The following is a 17,841-nucleotide window of genomic DNA, read 5'->3' as shown; positions in this document are numbered from 1 at the left end:
TATGTGATTTACTCATTCAACTGTTGGACACCTGTTCAGCAGTGACTCTAAGGTCTTATTATCTTCATGGAGTTTATAATTGAATGATGAAAACAGACAGTAATTAGAATTAGTGCTGAATATGATGCATGCCATGAAGGAAACACAGAAATGAGAATAGCAAGGATGGGGTGGTCAGGGAAGGCTGCACCCAGTTGCAGCCAAGTCGTACAAGATGAGGCATCACATGTATACAAAAACGTCAATCTGTTGTAAAGCAGGAGGGGTGGCAGTCCAGCAGGGCATGGAAGATAATTGCAGTCCATACACCTGACCAAGAACTTGTATCCAGAACATATAATTTCTTCCTATAAGTCCATAAGAACATTCTGTACATTCTCCACCTATTGTAGAATGTTTGAATAGGCACAACACAAAAGAAGATGTCACACATGGAGAGATGCTTATCTTCATCATTATCAGAGAAGTGCAAATTAGACTATGCTGAGATTCACCGCATTCCCTCCCAAAAGGCTAACACAAGAACAACAAAATACTAAGTGCATCAAGGGCAGGGATCTCCTGCAGGGCTGGATTACAGATCCAACTGTGGCATGCCCCCACAATGGGATGCATGCAGCACTGAGACCAAACCAGCACTGTGTACAATAGTATTGTTGAGCCAAAACTGGACACAAAAAGTGTACAATCGCATGATTCTCTTTATATCGTGTTCAAAACCAGATAGAAGAAGTCTTTGCTGTTAGAAGTCAGAATAACCGTTGCCCTTGAGGAAGTGTCTGGAGCAGGTCAAGAAGGGGATCCTGGGATATCAGCCCTGAGTCGATTTGGTTGCTTACATGGTGTGTTCAGTTTGTGGACATTCATTAAGCTGTTCACGTGTGCATTTTATTGATATGTTATACATAAATGTTTAAAATTGTAGGTAACAAATGTTACGTTTCTTTATAAAACATGTAAGTATCCAAATAATTTGTTCTAAAATTTCACAGAATAAAAGTCACCAACCTTTTAAGCAGCTCTGTACCACATTCTAATGGAATACTCACTTTGGATGTATGTATGACAAGATTGTCCACTGTCTGTTTCCCTATTTCACAGGTCCTGGCACAGTTATCACATAACATGTCCTGACCAGTAGACACTCAACAAATAATTGATTCGCTAATCTATTTGTCCAGCTTCTTATCTACTCACTCATGTAGTAGCTGCTTTTCTCTCGGATTTTAAACAGGATGGATCACTGTGCTCTTGGAATACTTACATTTATTTTTATGCCTTCTCATCACTTGGGTTTCCTCTAGTTTTTGCAAAGTTGTAGCCTGAAATTGCACACATGAGTAGCAAACTTGGACAGAACAGTGGTTTCTCTGAGTCCTCACTGAAGATAGGGAGCCTGGATGCTGCATAACTGGGCATCTGGGTGACCTTGTTTCATGCGGAGGTATTGGGGTATCCCATCCCGTGACTGGGATCAAGGAGCTAAAATTAGACTCCAAAATATCACAACATGGGACACGATTCTTGGTTTAAGATGGGACAGGCTTCTCATCTCTCCTCTTTTTTGCAACTGCTTTTTTTTTTTTTTTTTTTTAAATAGAACTAAAATGAAGTCGCTTGGAAGATAGAATTACCAAGTCTTAAAATCTGTCGTGTGAGTCAGAAAGGCAAACCAAGTAAAACCTTTCTACGTTGGCTTGGCTTGCCTTGTGGCCAGCACTGGTTTTAGAAGATAATTTTGGCGTGGAGCCCTGCAGGGGAAGGGACAAGCGAAAGGTGTATGCCTATAGTGGCCCAGGCCATCCCTATAGCTCGCCAGCATTGCATCCCTGCTCAAGCCCCTCTAGATTCCCTCCTTCTCCAGGATAGTGCTTTTCACAAAATTTGCCCAGGTACCGAAGTAAATTTTCTTTTACATTGTGGCCCATAATACACGAATGTGCAAAGAGTTTTTGAAATAATAACATTCATACCACATTCACTGCATCTGGTCTGTTCCGTTTCTTTCTTTTTTTTTGGCTGCACTACGCAGCATGTGGGACCTTAGTTCCCTGACCAGGGATCGAACCTGTGCCGCCTGCAGTGGAAGCGTGGAGTCTTAACCACTGGACCGCCAGGGGAGTCCCCATTTCATTTTTTTAAAATCCACTACATTGTTTTCTCAGGCTACTAATGGGTCACAACCCACAGTTTTTTAAGAACACTGATTGAAATACGTCATTCTGGCGTTTAAGAGACTCTGTAATCTTCCCCATCTCTTTTTCCCACTTTTACTCTGCCAGATAAAGTTATTCCCCAAATAAGATTCAGTTCACTCCCTGTTCTCTGAGCTCACCAAATCCATTCCCTCTCCTTGGGCCTGGAAGGCGCCCTCCCACCTCTGACTTGTTCGTGTGAGTTATCCCAAGCCTTAGCTCCCATGCCCCTTTGCATGAATAGGAATGCCCCCCTGAATTGTCACTTGACATGTAATGCCTTACATTTATTTATAAATTGAGTAACATGTGACCCAGATAACATTCAATCTTCTACTGCCTGATAAATATCAATTAAATATGATTTTTTAAATCTTACTGCTCCAAGATGACTGAGCTCCCAAAGGCGAGGTCTGCCTTTGTCTCCTCTGTACCCTGAGGCACTAGCACATCCTAGACCATCTTTAAGCCGAGCAGTGAGGCATGAGTTAGGCGCTTGATTCCTCTTCCACAGTGGGTGGTTACCACCTACCTGTTTGGAGTAGGTGGAAAGTGTTCCTGTGATAAGATTCTCTCTGGAGGTAGGTTGTTGGGGGAGGTGAGATCAGGAAAGCATAAGGTATCACTGAGTCTGTAGGCTTAGTGCAGGCCCTTATTATCATGAGCATGTGTGGGAAGTGGTCGACACTAATCAGTATTCTTGTTCATTTTATGTTCAGCCATATCAGTGGGAACAAAATTGGCTGGGAGAAGACAGGAAGCCATTCAGAACCTCAAGCACGGGGAGACTCAGGAGACCAAACAAAGGTAGTAAGTCTATGCCTTTTATTCTTTCAAATTCTCCTTCTTTCAGCATGTAGTGCCAGGGATTGGTTTAAAGTAAAATGCTCTCTCTTTTTTTAAGCATGTTATTTATGAGTAATACATTGGCAGGGGTGAGAGAGGAAGGAGGAACCCCAGGGCTGTGCTGCCACCAGCCTGCTTTCTTTCACAGGCAGGGTGGTGACCTGGTAGAGATCCTCTTCTCTCTGCTCGCTGCATAGCCTTCCAGAACCCTCATTTCTTGTAGGGTTTTTGTGGTGATTAAGTGAGAAAACCACCTGGGACGTATACATTAAAAATGAAAAAGATAAACTAAATTTTATTTTCCTTTTTTTTTCTATTTCTACGTGTTAATATTCATCTCTAGAAATATCTGTTTAACTTACAAAGCCACATCTGTCCCCACATGTGATCACTTAGGATGAGCTGGTCTCCGGCTGGAAGAGGGCTTGTTTTATACAAGGTGATGGAATATCAGAAATCTGTTTAAAACTCTGAGATATTCTCACTGTTGAATGATTATCCTGCAAATAGGTAACAAAAATGCTTTCTGGATACCTACTATTTGCAAAGTACCTCCCAAAGCATTTTCGGTTGTTCATGTCTACATTCTATGGAATGGAAAGTGTACAAAACACTCGTGAGTTATCCATGAGTTATTCGTCTTAAGACTAATTTTGGCACTTTACGTTTTAATGGATAAAATTAAGCACTTGTTGCATACCACTGTAAAGAATACATGTCGTTTCAAAACAGAAAAATGTATATTTTTTAAGGTGCCACAAAATCAGTGAGCAATTATTATTACTAGGATTTATTGTGAGAAAAAAAAGTTTACTGCAAAAATAATAATTGCTCTTGGTAAACAATTAGGAATTTGCTAAAATTTGTAAAGAGAAAGCTAAGACCCTCCCTCTGCCTTTCCTCCCCTTGGTCCTGCTGCCTTGCAGCAATCCAGCACTGAGGTGATCATTTGGTGTCCACACGCTTTCCTATTCATGTACATACATGCTGTATTTTGGTGATCGGTTGTTACAGAATGAGTATTTTTCACCTGACAGTTTACCATGCACATGTTTCTCTGTTAGTATATATAGATCTGACTCATCATTTTTAATGGTATTAGCTTGTTCTTTGGTTTTAATTTTTGGTAGATAGTTCTCTACATATACTTAATTTGGGGCTTTTAATGACCTAAGAGAATGCCTGAGGTTTGGTTTTTGTTTCTTCTTTAAATAACAACTGGTGGTGGTGGTGAAGAGCAGGCCTGACTCGAGCCTAGTTTTGAGTCCCAGGTCCATGAGTTACTGGTCTTGTTACAACAGATGAAAGGCATACCCTCTCAGAGCATTAGTTTTTTTTATCTGTAGAGAGGATGATGCCTATTTAGTTTAGGAAGGGTCTCCAAAGAAAGCAGAAACACAGGAGTTGGCCACGTGGGGGGAGCCAGGTGGGACCAGGGTTAGCAACCACAAAAGGCCATTCACCCCACGGGGATCCCAAGGGAGGAGCCATGGGTGGGGGTCACCCAGCAGAAGCTGCAGCAGTCTTCCAGGCTCCCACCCCCAACACAGGCATAGTGGGTGTCCGATTACCGCTTCCTCTGTCCAAGGAGGAGTGGATCATAGCTCCCTTGTCCTCATTGGCGAAGTTGTTAATCACATGTCTCTGGATAGGACTCTGTGTTGCAAGTGGACAGACAGGTTAAAGGAGTGGAAATGTGACATGAAACCATTTTCCCCTCTCACCCATTGCTCTGTAGGCAGAAGGTTCGTCCACTGCCTCTTCGGGCAGCCAGCTTGCTGAGGGAAAGGGGAGCCAGATTGGCACTGTTCAGCCAATTCCGTGCCTCCTGTCCATGCCCACCAGGAACCACATGGACATCACCACCCCGCCCCTGCCCCCCGTCGCGCCTGAGGTGCTGAGAGTGGCCGAGCACCGGCACAAGAAGGGGCTGATGTACCCCTACATCTTCCACGTCCTGACAAAGGTATGCACGGGGGCTGTGGGTGTGGCCGTCATCTCACAGTGGTCACTCCTGTGGAGTGTGTCCTTGTTCCTTTTGGGACTGCTTTTTATCTTACCAGCTACTTGAAACAAAGTTCATTTTCCCTTTTCTAAACTTGGAGGAAAAAGATGGAAATTTGTACTTACAAATATAATAAAAGAAGAACTTGGGAAAAGTCTTATTTTCCTCTTCAATTTAATACAAAATATTTTTGAAACTTCTAATTAACGGCACGTCATATTATTTTCTGATTTGTAATTTTATTCTTTTTATTTCTAATTTCAAAATTTCCTACATCATGTTTATGCTGTAGTGTCAAGTTAAATTATGATGTCACATTCAATATCTGATTTATCATCTGTCCGAGAAATACCCAACTTCTGAGTGGCTGATAGCAGTTCATGTAATTCGACTTGTTCCTCTACCTCACTGAGCACTTATAGCAAAAAATGGAATACAGGACCTCGTCGATTTATTATTATCTTACTAAATGTATGCTTAAATAGATACACAGTGTGGTATTAACTGTTTCTGAATCTTAGTGTCTTGAATAGATCTGTGTGTACTTAAATTTCCTCAATGATTTGTAGTCTTTATGTTTATAATCACAGACCTACAATTTAACAAGTTAACTTGGTGACCAGATTTCTCATGCAGAATTGGTGAATTACTGTATGTATACTTAACATGTTTTCATCAGTATCTATACCACCATATATGATCAAACTTCTTTCTTCCTATTTTCTGTTGTCCATCTATGGTTTGTAGAATGGAGTCAGTAAATACAAAAGTCACTCCCATTCCACAGCACTCCTGAGCTGGACTTTAACCGTTAATTGACTAATTTGAACTACCTACTTTTATATTTTATAAATTAAAGGACATGAAGAATATTATATTTTGTACAATAAAGGAAAAGAAGACCAGTACTACTTATTCAGGTCCTTTAATGTATTTTTAAATTGTAATTGCCTCCAAGTCTCATCTGTTATTTGACATGGGTGTGCATGTGTGGTATCACTTCTCAGATTATGGTTATAAAGTAAACATTTTATTTTTCAGGTCCAACATAAATTATAAGGGTAAGTGAAAGTTACTGTTGCGGGAAAAGGATTTTGCTAAGTTTAAAGGGACCCGAGTTTGGGGAAGATTGTGCTCTTTCTCTTTGTGGTTATTTGGAATATGAAGTCCCTGGACCCCCTGCTGTTTGTGCCCTGTCATGCTGGTGGATCTGACTTGGGGACTGTCGGTTAAATCAATCTGAGTGATGCAAACTGCCTGTCCTCCTCTTCGGTACTCACTGATTTCAAGGGCAAATATTGATAAAATCACTGTGGTTGAGAAAAGTGAACTCGACTATCTTCTGATTTTAAGGTGCCACCTAAAATTTTTCAATATATTTGGGAAAAGTTTAGACTAAAATGTGTACTGTTTCCTGGGACCTGAGTAGCTCTGGTATTAAATTGTCCAGGCTGAGACATTTGTAGTGAAGCTTCATAACAAGAATGTAGAGAATTATCAAAGTCTCATAATATTGAGAGAGTAATACTCACTAGATGAGTGTTAACCACATGTAGCTACTAGATTAATGAGTATGAAGGTTCTGATAAGGGAAAAGACCAATTTTGAAATAAAATTTATGTGAAAGAAAGAGCAAACGCAATGACATAATTAAAAGTATGTATCAATAGAGTTAATAGACACTGGAGGTCATAAATATATTTTTATGTTATGAATATACATAAATAAAATTCCTTGTGAAATCTCTTGAGATGTACCTTGATGGCATAAAATATTCAAGACAGGACCAGGGTCTCAGGTGCAGGTGGTCGTAGCAGTCATTTGTCTCCTGGAGCCACAGCAGAGCCCCTGCTGTGTTGGCAGAGGGGGATGGGGGTGATGAACAGAACGGGGCTTCCTTCGTTTTCTGCCCCTAGTGACCATCATGCCCTCTCAGTCAGTGTGACGCGTCTGTTGAGTACTTGGTGCACTGGGGCAGAGGCCTGATACATGCCGAACACTTTAAAAATGAATAACGCTTAAAAGAGTTCTCTTAGGTAGATCGTTTTTGTGTATGGTAATTTTTTATGGAAGAGCTTGGTAGAGAAAATTTGTGACCATTTTGTTTTCAGGGTGCTCATTTCTTGGATTTTGTATAGGTCATTGAAAATTATGAATTTCATTACCTATGGCTATCTTGACTCATAAATAAAATTTGCCACTTCTCAGCATTTTCTATTCTATTTGTTGTCTGATGTTATCTATCTAGACTGTTTCAAAGACTTTCGGATCATCTACATGGTTTTCTTTAGTTCTTGGTTCCAGATTAAAAATAAAACAATGTAGATTTTATTTTGACTCTTTGAGCATATGTTTTGACTACAGCCTGCTAAATGAACTCTTCCTAAACATCTTGATGTAGGCAACTTATTAAGCAATTGATTTGGAATAGAATTGCAATTTCGTTAACTGGAGATAATACAGTATATTTCTGTGAGTTTATTGTAAATTCAACATGAAAAACGTGCAATATTATTCTGCTTTCTTCCATGCAAAGGGTGAAATCAAAATTGCTGTTTCTATTGAAGATGAAGCCAGCAAAGACCTGCCTCCCGCCGCCCTGCTCTATAGGCCAGTTCGTCAGTATGTTTACGGAGTCCTGTTTAGCTTGGCAGAAAGCAGAAAGAAAACTGAGAGACTTGCTTTTAGAAAGAACAGACTTCCACCAGAATGTATGTACTGTAAAATCCATTGTTTGTTTTCCTCGGTACCTCGTAATCTCTTGTGCATTTTTAAAGCATTAGAAGGATCGTAACTGAGTTCGCCCTGAGAGTCCCCACATAAAGGAGGTGGGCTTCACTGGGGCTCTTAGGAAAGGAGGACAGGCCACGGGTTGTTTTCCTCAGTAACATCCCAGCAATGGTGTTCATTCAGTAAAATGATAAAATAGCAGGTTTATGCTTTAAACTGAACGTTGATCTGGAAACAGTCCTGACGATTGCTGTCCTGCTGTGGTTAGCATGTCCCAGACAGAGCAACAGCAGTGTCTGCTCTGCTGTCCACGAGATATGATCCACTCTTTCCAGAAGTCAGTGTTCCTGGGGCGGTCCCACCAGCTATGCACAGGGCCACTTCTGTGCAGTTGATGTATTGCTGCACACATCCCTGAAGCTGAGAGGGGACTTGTAATGATTTCCCTCAGAGACCTCTGGCTGATCAACTCTGGGGGTGGAGGGAGAAGTGGAAAGACAGAAAACGTTTGGAATTTTGGCAAAAGTTGAGGTCAGAGTGTTCCCTCTTCTAGTGAGCCAGTGTAATTTGGTGGGGGGGGGAATCATGCCTTTCTGTTCTAGGTAACCTTATCTACTAATGTAGGGAATGTAAAAGTCACTGTATATTTAGTAAGAAATATAGAAAAGTTTCACAAAACATGCAGTCTAAAATAAGAATATTATGAAGTGTGGAAATTGTAGATTACTAGATCATCCTCTAAACTAAGGATATTTACTGATAAATCACCTTCTTGTATGGCAGGTCAGTACAGTCCTGGTAACGTGGGTGAAGCTGACCAGTTCAGGGACAAGTGTGGGAGTGGGTCTTACCTTTGGAACTCAAAACTAGAGAGATTCTCCAATGCTAAAAACTCAGTACTATAGATTCCTAAGGTTTCTATTTCTAATTACTATGACACAATTGTGATTCTGTAAGCCTTTAAAATGAAGCAATCTGTCACTACCCTTACTTGAAGATAGTCGTACTGAGAGTGGCGTATATGACTGTAGCTGGAGAAGGTGATGCCGGCTCTGCAGGGCCACCTCTAGCTGATACTTCTGCCTTGATCAGGGCTGTAGACACCATGTGAATACCGAGTGTTGTCAACGGACACTCTTTTCAAAGGCCCAGTACGTTCCGGATGTACAAATCCTCATTCTTTTCTCACGCTGTGTGATTTATTTGCTCAGAAAAGAAGGACCTTTCTAACTTTGCACGGGATTGGTCAGTTTTCTGTGCTGGCCCACCCAGGCCACCCTGGCTCCACAGCTGTGACGTCCACTTCAGTTCACCACCGTCTTCGTCCCTATAGCCCCTTGGGTCTCTGTTGGGCATAGAATGCTGAGTGCTGCAGGGTCCCATGCAGCCCCACTTCCTGCCGTATCCTCAGCTCCATAGCACCACATTGGCTTTCATGGTGAAAGGCTGTTTCTTTCATTTGCTTGTTTGTTCCAGAAACATAGTCATCTTTATGCAGAAACTCCTCAGGAGCTTTCAGTGATCACAACCTGGAGACCCTCAGGTAGACCCCAGGTCGGGCTCCCCTTGGGAGTGTTCACAGCTTCATACAGCAGCCTGAATATGGCTGGTGTGCTCTGTTCGTGCCCTCAGCAGTGGGCAGTGTGCATCCCTCGTGTCTGGTTCAGGGAGTTCTGCGTCACAGGTGAGCTGCAGGTGCCAGGTGCTCTCGGGAAGTCAGAGACTTGGTCTGTTCTGCCCTGCTGCCAGTCTGAGGCTTTAAAACACTGTGGAACACACAGCTGGCAGCACACAGCATGCTCCACTCCCTCATCAGTTAGTTTGTACCTGGGTGGTACAGGTGTCTTACTGGCCTGGGAAAGGCTGGCCTGTTAGCAGACAATAGGGGAAGCAGAACCCAGGGGAGAGTATTAACTAAATGGACCAACATCCTCTGAACATAAGCAAGAGAGAGGCACATTGTGGTGAAGGGCTGAGTGTGCAAACCACACCATAGGGCCTGATGCTGACAGGGTCACTTTGCCTGTAGCAGGCTAGTTCTGGCCGGGGCTGGAGGGCATGGGGAATGGCATGATCAAGAGAAGAAGAGAAGAAGGGTGGTACAGTCTGGGTGACTCAGATGAGCTCTGTGAGGCTATGGATGGAGGTGCCTTGACCTCATTTGGAGGGGGGAGGCACAGGGGAATACAAAGGAAAGGAGGAGAAAGGTGTACTAGTGTGAGGTGGACGGGGGAAGTGTGAGGTGAGTGGGAGAAGGCTGTAGCTTCAAAGAGAATTTGGCAGGCATGTCTTTTTCCTTTCCTCCTGCCTCCACTCCCCTCCCCACTCCTCTGACTTCTTTTTAAGGATGGGACAGACACAGTTGTTTGTCACCGCTATGTTACTTTTGGCTAATGGGAAACACTGACTCTTATGATCCCGCTGATATAGGTTTCCAAGCTTGCAACATCTACTAAGTGACTATGCATTTTACTATTCTTACCGAGAAAATGCTGTAGCTTCTTGATGGTCTGGTTGAGATGGGAAAACAACAATGTCTGATCATGCCAAAAAGAGCATTTTCTCAGGAGTTCTTGGTTGACAAGATTTGAAAATATGTTGAAATCTTGTTTTACCTACACTTACTCTTAGACCATATGTAGATGAAACGAAATCAATGGCACTTTGCAGGAGATTCATAAACCACGTGAAAGTGCACCGTAAGGTCCTTGGGACAAGTTTGTTTTCCACATGCCCACTGACTTTGCCTTCCACTTTGGTAGTCTGGTAACCAAAACCAAGCTATGTGGGTTCCAGGTAAACCCACCTACTCAAGTAGGTGATGCACCTGCCTCTGAATGTGAGGGTTTTGATCTAACATGGCTTCAGAATGCTGTGCGTACACAGGCATGTTCCTGGTGTGGTCACTGTGACCATCAAGAGTTTTCCCAAGAGGGCTTTGTTGTCAGAACTAGTCAAAGGACATATTGAAGTCTATAGGGTTGTTCAAAAATACTTAACTCTCATTAGATATAAGACATGTATTCATTTGGACATTAGTTTCTTGCTTAAGGCATATGATAAAATGTTCATAATCTACAGTGAATTTTCGTGTGACTCACCAAAGTTTCATTTTTAAAGTCATTATATGGTTAAAGTAGGATATCTATAGTTGGATCCTTAAAAAATTCCAGCCTTTGAAAATCATACTGAATTACATGCTGGCAGTTTATTTTTCTGTTCTTTTCTGTCCATTTCTAGGCTCTATCATTTTGCTTTTAGGAATTTAATAAGAATACTTGTTTTATTGTGGCAGCATGCTACTGAAGTCACTATTGTGGAATTGGAAATCCTACCAGTCCAATCAGAAGACTGCTGACCCAACACAAACAGATTCACCCAGATGTGTTGGATGGTGATGGTGGCAGTTGCTTTGGGGAGAGATGGGAACAGGGACCTAGCTGTCTCTGTAGCTGCTGGAATAAAGGCTGGGCCTGGAGACAGGCGCCTGGGTCTGAGCCAGCCCTGGCCTCGAAGCCTTTGTGTGTGAAATCCAGATGGCGTGGCTGCCTCTCACATGCACTTCTGCCCTGGAGTCAGCTCTGGCCTTTAGCGCCCTATTGACTCTTCTCCCTGGGGGCGCTCCTCAGCCACCCGGGCACTGGGGTTCCCCCAGGTACTCTCCAATGGTGAAGGGGCCAGAAGAAAGGGTTCAGGTTCTAAAAAGACTACAGGATAATGAGTCGCCTCATCTATAGCTGAACCGTTAAAAATCCAGGAAGTGATCTGTGAATTTAAAAATTATTATCCACTTAATAAAACTGGCTTGTTTTCTGCAAGTCTCTTCAGTACCTCAAAATTAAGTAAAAAAAAACGCAGGCTTGGGAATTCCCTGGCGGTCCAGTGGTTAGGATTCCCCTGCAGGGGGCACGGGTTCAGTCCCTAGTCAGGGAACTAAGACCCCACAAGCTGTGCAGTGCAGCCAGAAAAAAAAAAAAAAAAAAGCAGGCTTGTAGAAAATAGATGGGCATAAATTATAGACACGTGAGATGTAGTTATGGAAATAGAAAGCAAGTTTATATACTATGTTTATATTTAGTATACTTATGCTATATTTGTATTTCCCCATATTCTCTACTTTTTAAACTATCAAGAAAAGCCAAAAGGAACATTGATTTCTTTTTCCTGGTCTACTTTGCTTTAGAAATTTTGTTAGTGCCAAATAATTGGGACTGCTAATTGAAAATAAATAAGTTAAATTTGTTCATTGTGAATTACATTATAAAACAGAATACTATAGCATGACCAATATTAATTAGTGTGCTGTTTCAATATGTGTGAAAATTGGTTATCGTTACCATTTTTTTCTTATGATTTTATGAAGGCTGTTTATATATTAATCTGAATTTCTTTATCCTTCAAAGCTTTCCAGAAGTAGCATTAGCAAACTGCCTTTTCCTCACAGAACTTTGAGCAGCTGAGCTCAAGAGACAGCTGTTGGGGAAGGCACTGTTGTGTGACAGGCAGTGTTTGATGGTACTCTTTTGGATTAATGTTTATGTCATAGTTCCTTGAGCTTCGGAGTTTCTAATATAGTAGGAATGATATAAATGGGAAAAATGAAGACTAGGAACAGTGTTTACCACATGTCTGTAACACCATGTTCTGTGTGCCCCGTGGCCTACTGAGCATGTATATGTTTGTGGACAGTAGGATACCCCCAGGCTCAGATATGAAAGGTTTAAGGAAAAAATTCATAGTCTTTTACTTTTGAGAGTCGTGGAGGGTGCTTACAGATGTGTCAGCATGAGGAAATGGGGGACTAGCTAATTGAAACCCCATAACCTGTACACAGTGCTGCTTGGTAGTTAACCAGCAGTTTTCCCCATTGGAAGGATTGACCAACTCTCATTGCACCCATTTTTCTGTTTCTGCCCTGATACGAAGGAACTAGAGTTTTGTTTTTATTTATTTGTGTGGTTTTGTTTTTTTTTCTATAGCTCCAGAGGAGAGCTCAGGGAATAAAACAATGGCTCCTTCCCCAGATACACACACTTGCACAGACACAGACCAAAGGGTCCAGTTGGCCATAGTATTGGAAGTTGTCTCCGTCTTTTTCCTTACCTGTAACCATATTGTGTGTGTGCTACAACTCTCACTCCTAAGCCCTTATAGCAGGCACTGCTAGTTGCTCATGGTGCTCTGGCACTGAGCTTAGAGACATACTTCATCATATGGCACTATAGGCAGCCACTACCAGTCAGTTGGAATAGGCTTACAAAATGAAACGTTCATTATTCCTGGTCTGGGATGGATCCCAAATTCAGCATTCTAACAGATTTCTAAGGTAACTGGTTGTCGTGTGTGTAAGTATGAAAATAGTAGATGATTAACGTCTGATGGAAAACATTGGGTTTTTACTGACAGCTTAAGTCTTAATAGTGTTTTATGTCTGGAAATTGTATTTGAAGAGGTACTTCCAGTAAAGAAGCTGCATTATAAATTTAGCTTCCAGTAATACAGAAAACTTGTGCCCTGGAGTTGTTTTTGCCAGTGTAAAAATTCAGTTTAGTTTCAGGTAAGGAAGACAATCTAATATTCAGTTGTTTTGAAGTCATCCACTTGAAATCATGAGTTTTCCTGTCAGTAGAAAAGACAAGATAAATATTTATTGATGGTGACACACAGAAAATTTATTCATGGACAGTAGCTGGATTAGCTAACCTCTGGGATTCTCTTATTCTTGTTTTAACAAGGCAGCATGAACATGTCTTTCCAAAAGGGTGCCTTCACAGAGAGGGTTTTATACCCCAGTGCTCTTGTCTGCATGCACTTGGAGTGTTCTCATAATCCAGCCGCCACATACCATCTGGATAATCCCTGTATAACCAGTGGGTTTTGCAAAAATGATAAGAGCCCAGGTTACTTGCTGTTAGCTGGCTACTTTGCATCTGCTTATTCCTGTGAGCTGAATCAGAGACCGAGCCTTCCCTCCTGGGCAGCAGCGACTCGGGGAGAAGCCTGGAGCCAGAGGGAGAGAAGGTACCGTGTGTGTACCAGCCACCCCAAAGGGCAAGCTTGTAACACAGAGGCTGCCATGTGTCAACCTGAAAATGGGATGTCCCTTGGAATTCATTAATCTATAAAACACTAACCTTTAATTAATCTAATGTAATGAGCCTATACAACATAAGTTGATCTCACACAGTTGAAAGCACATAACAGGGGTACAAGATGCCTTTGTGTTTCCTCATCTGGATTGTGCAAGAGAGTGAGTCGTTGGCCCCTTTTTTTAGTGCCTAGTTCCAGGGCTGGGCCAGCATAAGGCAAATGAGGGACCCAGGCCTCAGAATTTAAGGAGACCCTTGTTCTCACACTGGCACGTGGGAGTTGGCACCTGAGCCCTGGGTGCCTTTCCTGCCTCACCCAGTGCACACTAGGTGCTCAATAAATATCTGTTAGGTGATGGGCCAAAGGTTCCACAGCTATTAAGTGGTGGTATACGCAAAAGATCTCCAAGTTTTCAGTTTAAAAACAGATACATGTTAAAAAAGTAAAGCAAATTGGAAGCATCTTTGCTTTTGGAGCAAAGCTTTTTGTTACTGCACATTTATTTTCTCTGAGAAAGACATGTATTTCCTAAATTAGATATGAGCCATTCTTGTCATGACTAGTGCAGATAAGCAACAAAAATGCTTTGAATATGAGAGGAAGCTGCTATATCTGATGCCTCCTTTACAGCTGCAGTCTCCCCTGCCCTGTCCTGTGCTCCTGGTGGGTATGGACTGCATGTCCCTGCTAGTATTGGGGCAGTCCTTTCTCTAGGACATGGGAGTTCATGAGCATCAGTTGGCGGTCCTCAGGCACGAGTGTGCTCTCATCTGTAGCCTATACAGGCTGAACAGGATCTGAGCACACAGCATCATGCCAGGTAAATTCAGGCATACTTAGGTCCCTCAGAGCCCCAGCTAGTGTGGACAGCTGTCTAGGGCAGCTTCAGGGAACACGCAAGTGAACAGACACACTTGTGAAGGGACTGCTGGTACCTCTGACCTCCACTTATCCTCGATGTAGGACATGGAACATAAAGTATGTATAGGTCTAAGCATTCTGAACTTGAGAATGAAAATCTTCCACCAAAAATTTATTTCTAGAATGAAAACAATGTAATAAAATGATTGCTAAAAATTATTAAAGAGAGACAAGAGCAGAGCTGACAAAGGGGAAAGAAATAAATGGATGAAGATGAAGACAGCTTTAATAAGAATGCCTCTTTTGAGAAAACTCAAGGGAGACTCCTGGCACTATAATCTGAGTTTTTTAAGATGCAGTAAACTTATGCCCTGTGTGCATGCGTGTGTGGTGGGTGTGTGTGTGTGTTTGTATTTTGGGGGAAGAAAGTGAGAGACCTTAGATTAACTAGGTTATTAACCCAGATTAACAACCAAAGATAAAATCTAATTAGTTCCATTAAATAAATCTTTGCCATCAAAATGAAGATGTTACATAGAAAAAATAGATTTATACATTTTTGCTTGGGGGGCATGAAAATGAACTTTGTGAACTGACCTAATAGAAACATAGCATACTGGTTGTCTTGTAACCTCCTTTCACCTGTTTTCTTGGGGCTGACAATGTGCCAGCCTCTCAGACTGTAGTTGGGACAAAGGTGGATGGGGTGTGCTGCACCTAGGAGGGCCCTGCGGTGGTGACGGCCACCCTCTGCATACGGGTGGGCATACGGGTGGGCGACACGTGGAGCTGTGCGCGCTGGAGGTCGGCAGGAATGGGGGTGAGTGCTAGATTGTGAGTCCGAGGACAGGGTCTGCTGGACAATGGGGACCTTGTGAGTTTGTGTCTGGCACCTAAAATATAGATAAATTCAAAGACATGTATTTATATATACATGTATATCTCTGTTTTGACTTAATGGATTTTAAAACAAACATTTTAAGTTAAAAAATTTTTTTTAACATTTAAACACTAAGATATACAAATGTAACTTAAAGGGATTTCCCAATGACAAAACAGTTACTTTTTTGTAAGGAAATTTTCAGAAACTGTCTTGACTTGTACCCCTGCTCAAGCAGCCTGATCCTGGGAGTTGGGGTCCATGCAGAATGGCTGGTCATGGCCCTCCTCTGCAGCACACTGTCACCTGACTTGACTGGGGTTGATTGTGCAAAAGCTTGCTTTTCCTGTTGCTAACAACTGTGTATATCCAGGTATCTGACTTCTGAAGTTCTTCGTGACATTGGAAGAGACAATTGTCTTGTCTGATTTGTTCAGACTTGGGGTGGAGCTAGAGATGAGCAAGTTAATCATTTAATTTTGTCAGGATTTGGGTTCTTCACAGTCTCGGTTTGCCTCAGGTGTTACTTTAGGGAAAATGAGCCCAGGGAGGGGGTATGGTTATTTGGATATAATTGATGTATCCAAGATCACATTAGAATCATAGCACCATCCTGGTTTCTGTATCAGCTGTCAGCCATGTGAGGGGAGGGTGGGGTATGCTAGCAGCTCTCTGGGTCAGGGGCTCCATGGGGCCCTGCTTCAGTTCTGATGTTTATTGACCAAAGTGAGCTATTTGTTACAAAATTCACACCCAGATCTGATGAAATTGTTTACATCAATGCACTTTGGTGAGAATTTTTAACATATTTCTCTGCAGTATGCTTTATCTCCATTTTTTTCCTTCCCCCGTCACAGTTTCTCCCTTAAGTTATTTGGAAATGATGTGGGAAAATGTGCATGTTTGTGTGTTTTAAGAATTAATTGATGCTAATAGTGGTAAGACTACGGTGGATAAAAGGTCATTTTTTATATGAAATCAACTTAGAACTTCTTGATTTTTTTTGAAGTGAAATGGGGAATTTTACAGTTTGTCTTCAGTCTTGCTGAAGAGAAATACTGTGTGCTGACTTCACCTGGAATTTCAAAACATGGACTGTCGCTTCTGCTTGCCACTTTACTGGGCTTTGGGGATCTCGCTACGTGGTAGTTTGTCCCTGCCAATCTTTAAAATAGACTTCAACAGTTATATTTGTTAAAGTAGGAGGTCCTTAAGTAAAGTGGCTACCAAATGCAAATTATTTCTCAGATCTAATTAGTATGACATGTAGAAAAAGGTTCAATTAGGTTCAATAGTTCAATTTAGCTATCTAAATTGGATTTTCCATGGATTTCTGTGATAATCACATACTTTCTGTAAGTTGTACCCATTGTTATTACTAAAACTATTAATGGATTTATAATATGAAAACAAATTTTATCTAACATCCTTGATTTACACATATTAGTTATATGGGGAAATCTAGTTTGATTTGATTGAGAAGAAATTTATTGGTGGCCGGACTGAAAATCTGAATGAGTCACCGAAGTTCATAAAGAACAAAATGAGGATTAGAGGTGAGGATTGATGACCGATGGCTTACTAATGAGAGAATCGGTTGTTATACCAGAATGACATCTCCATACTGTAATTATTAGAGCTGTTTGTTTTTGTTAGGCTTAAAATAGCTGAGATAGGGCATAAATGGTTCTCTGATTTTCCTTCCTGTAGTTTCACCAGTGATCATTAAAGAGTGGGCAGCTTACAAAGGGAAATCTCCACAAACCCCAGAATTGGTGGAAGCTCTTGCCTTCAGGGAGTGGACCTGCCCCAATCTGAAGAGACTCTGGCTGGGGAAGGCAGTGGAGGACAAGAACCGCAGAATGAGGGCCTTCCTGGCCTGCATGAGGTCAGACACACCAGCCATGCTCAACCCAGCCAGCGTGCCCACTCATCTCACGGTGCTGTGCTGCGTCCTACGGTAGGTGCTGCTGGCCGCTGCCTCAGCCGCTGCGTGTTCTCTAGCAGGTGCTTGTACAAATGCCTCTCCAAGACGCTTTCTGTGTGAAGGAGGTGGGGGTTATTCCAGATGAATCATGTTGTCGGTTGAAGTTTGTCCTCATCTCATATTTTCATATATTATAGAAATATAGGCCATGTAAATGCAATGTGGATTTGAACTGATGCTATATAGTATGTTTATAGAATAGGTATATTTGATGAACCTGTATTTTATGTAAATATCATAATGATTT

At 41.9% G+C, this 17,841-nt stretch overlaps 1 protein-coding gene across 1 annotated transcript in view; it reads left to right on the top strand.

Annotated features, from left to right (window-relative positions):
• The window catches only part of FAM120A (family with sequence similarity 120 member A), a gene marked incomplete at its 5' end in the record, with an annotated part of 104,459 nt that overhangs the window by 59,734 nt on the left and 26,884 nt on the right, over positions 1-17,841 (top strand). Inside the window, 4 exons of the mRNA XM_082655967.1 lie at positions 2,915-3,002; positions 4,780-5,007; positions 7,583-7,757; positions 17,318-17,567. Coding sequence (XP_082512093.1) covers positions 2,915-3,002; positions 4,780-5,007; positions 7,583-7,757; positions 17,318-17,567 — 741 coding nt within the window. The remainder of the gene's footprint in view (positions 1-2,914; positions 3,003-4,779; positions 5,008-7,582; positions 7,758-17,317; positions 17,568-17,841) is intronic.

This window comes from Grampus griseus (genome assembly GCF_964374135.1).
Source record: "Grampus griseus genome assembly, chromosome: 6".
Classification (NCBI taxonomy): Eukaryota; Metazoa; Chordata; class Mammalia; order Artiodactyla; family Delphinidae; genus Grampus; species Grampus griseus.
The sequence above is the reverse complement of the archived record's forward strand: the minus strand, read 5'-3'. Positions and strand labels throughout refer to the sequence as shown.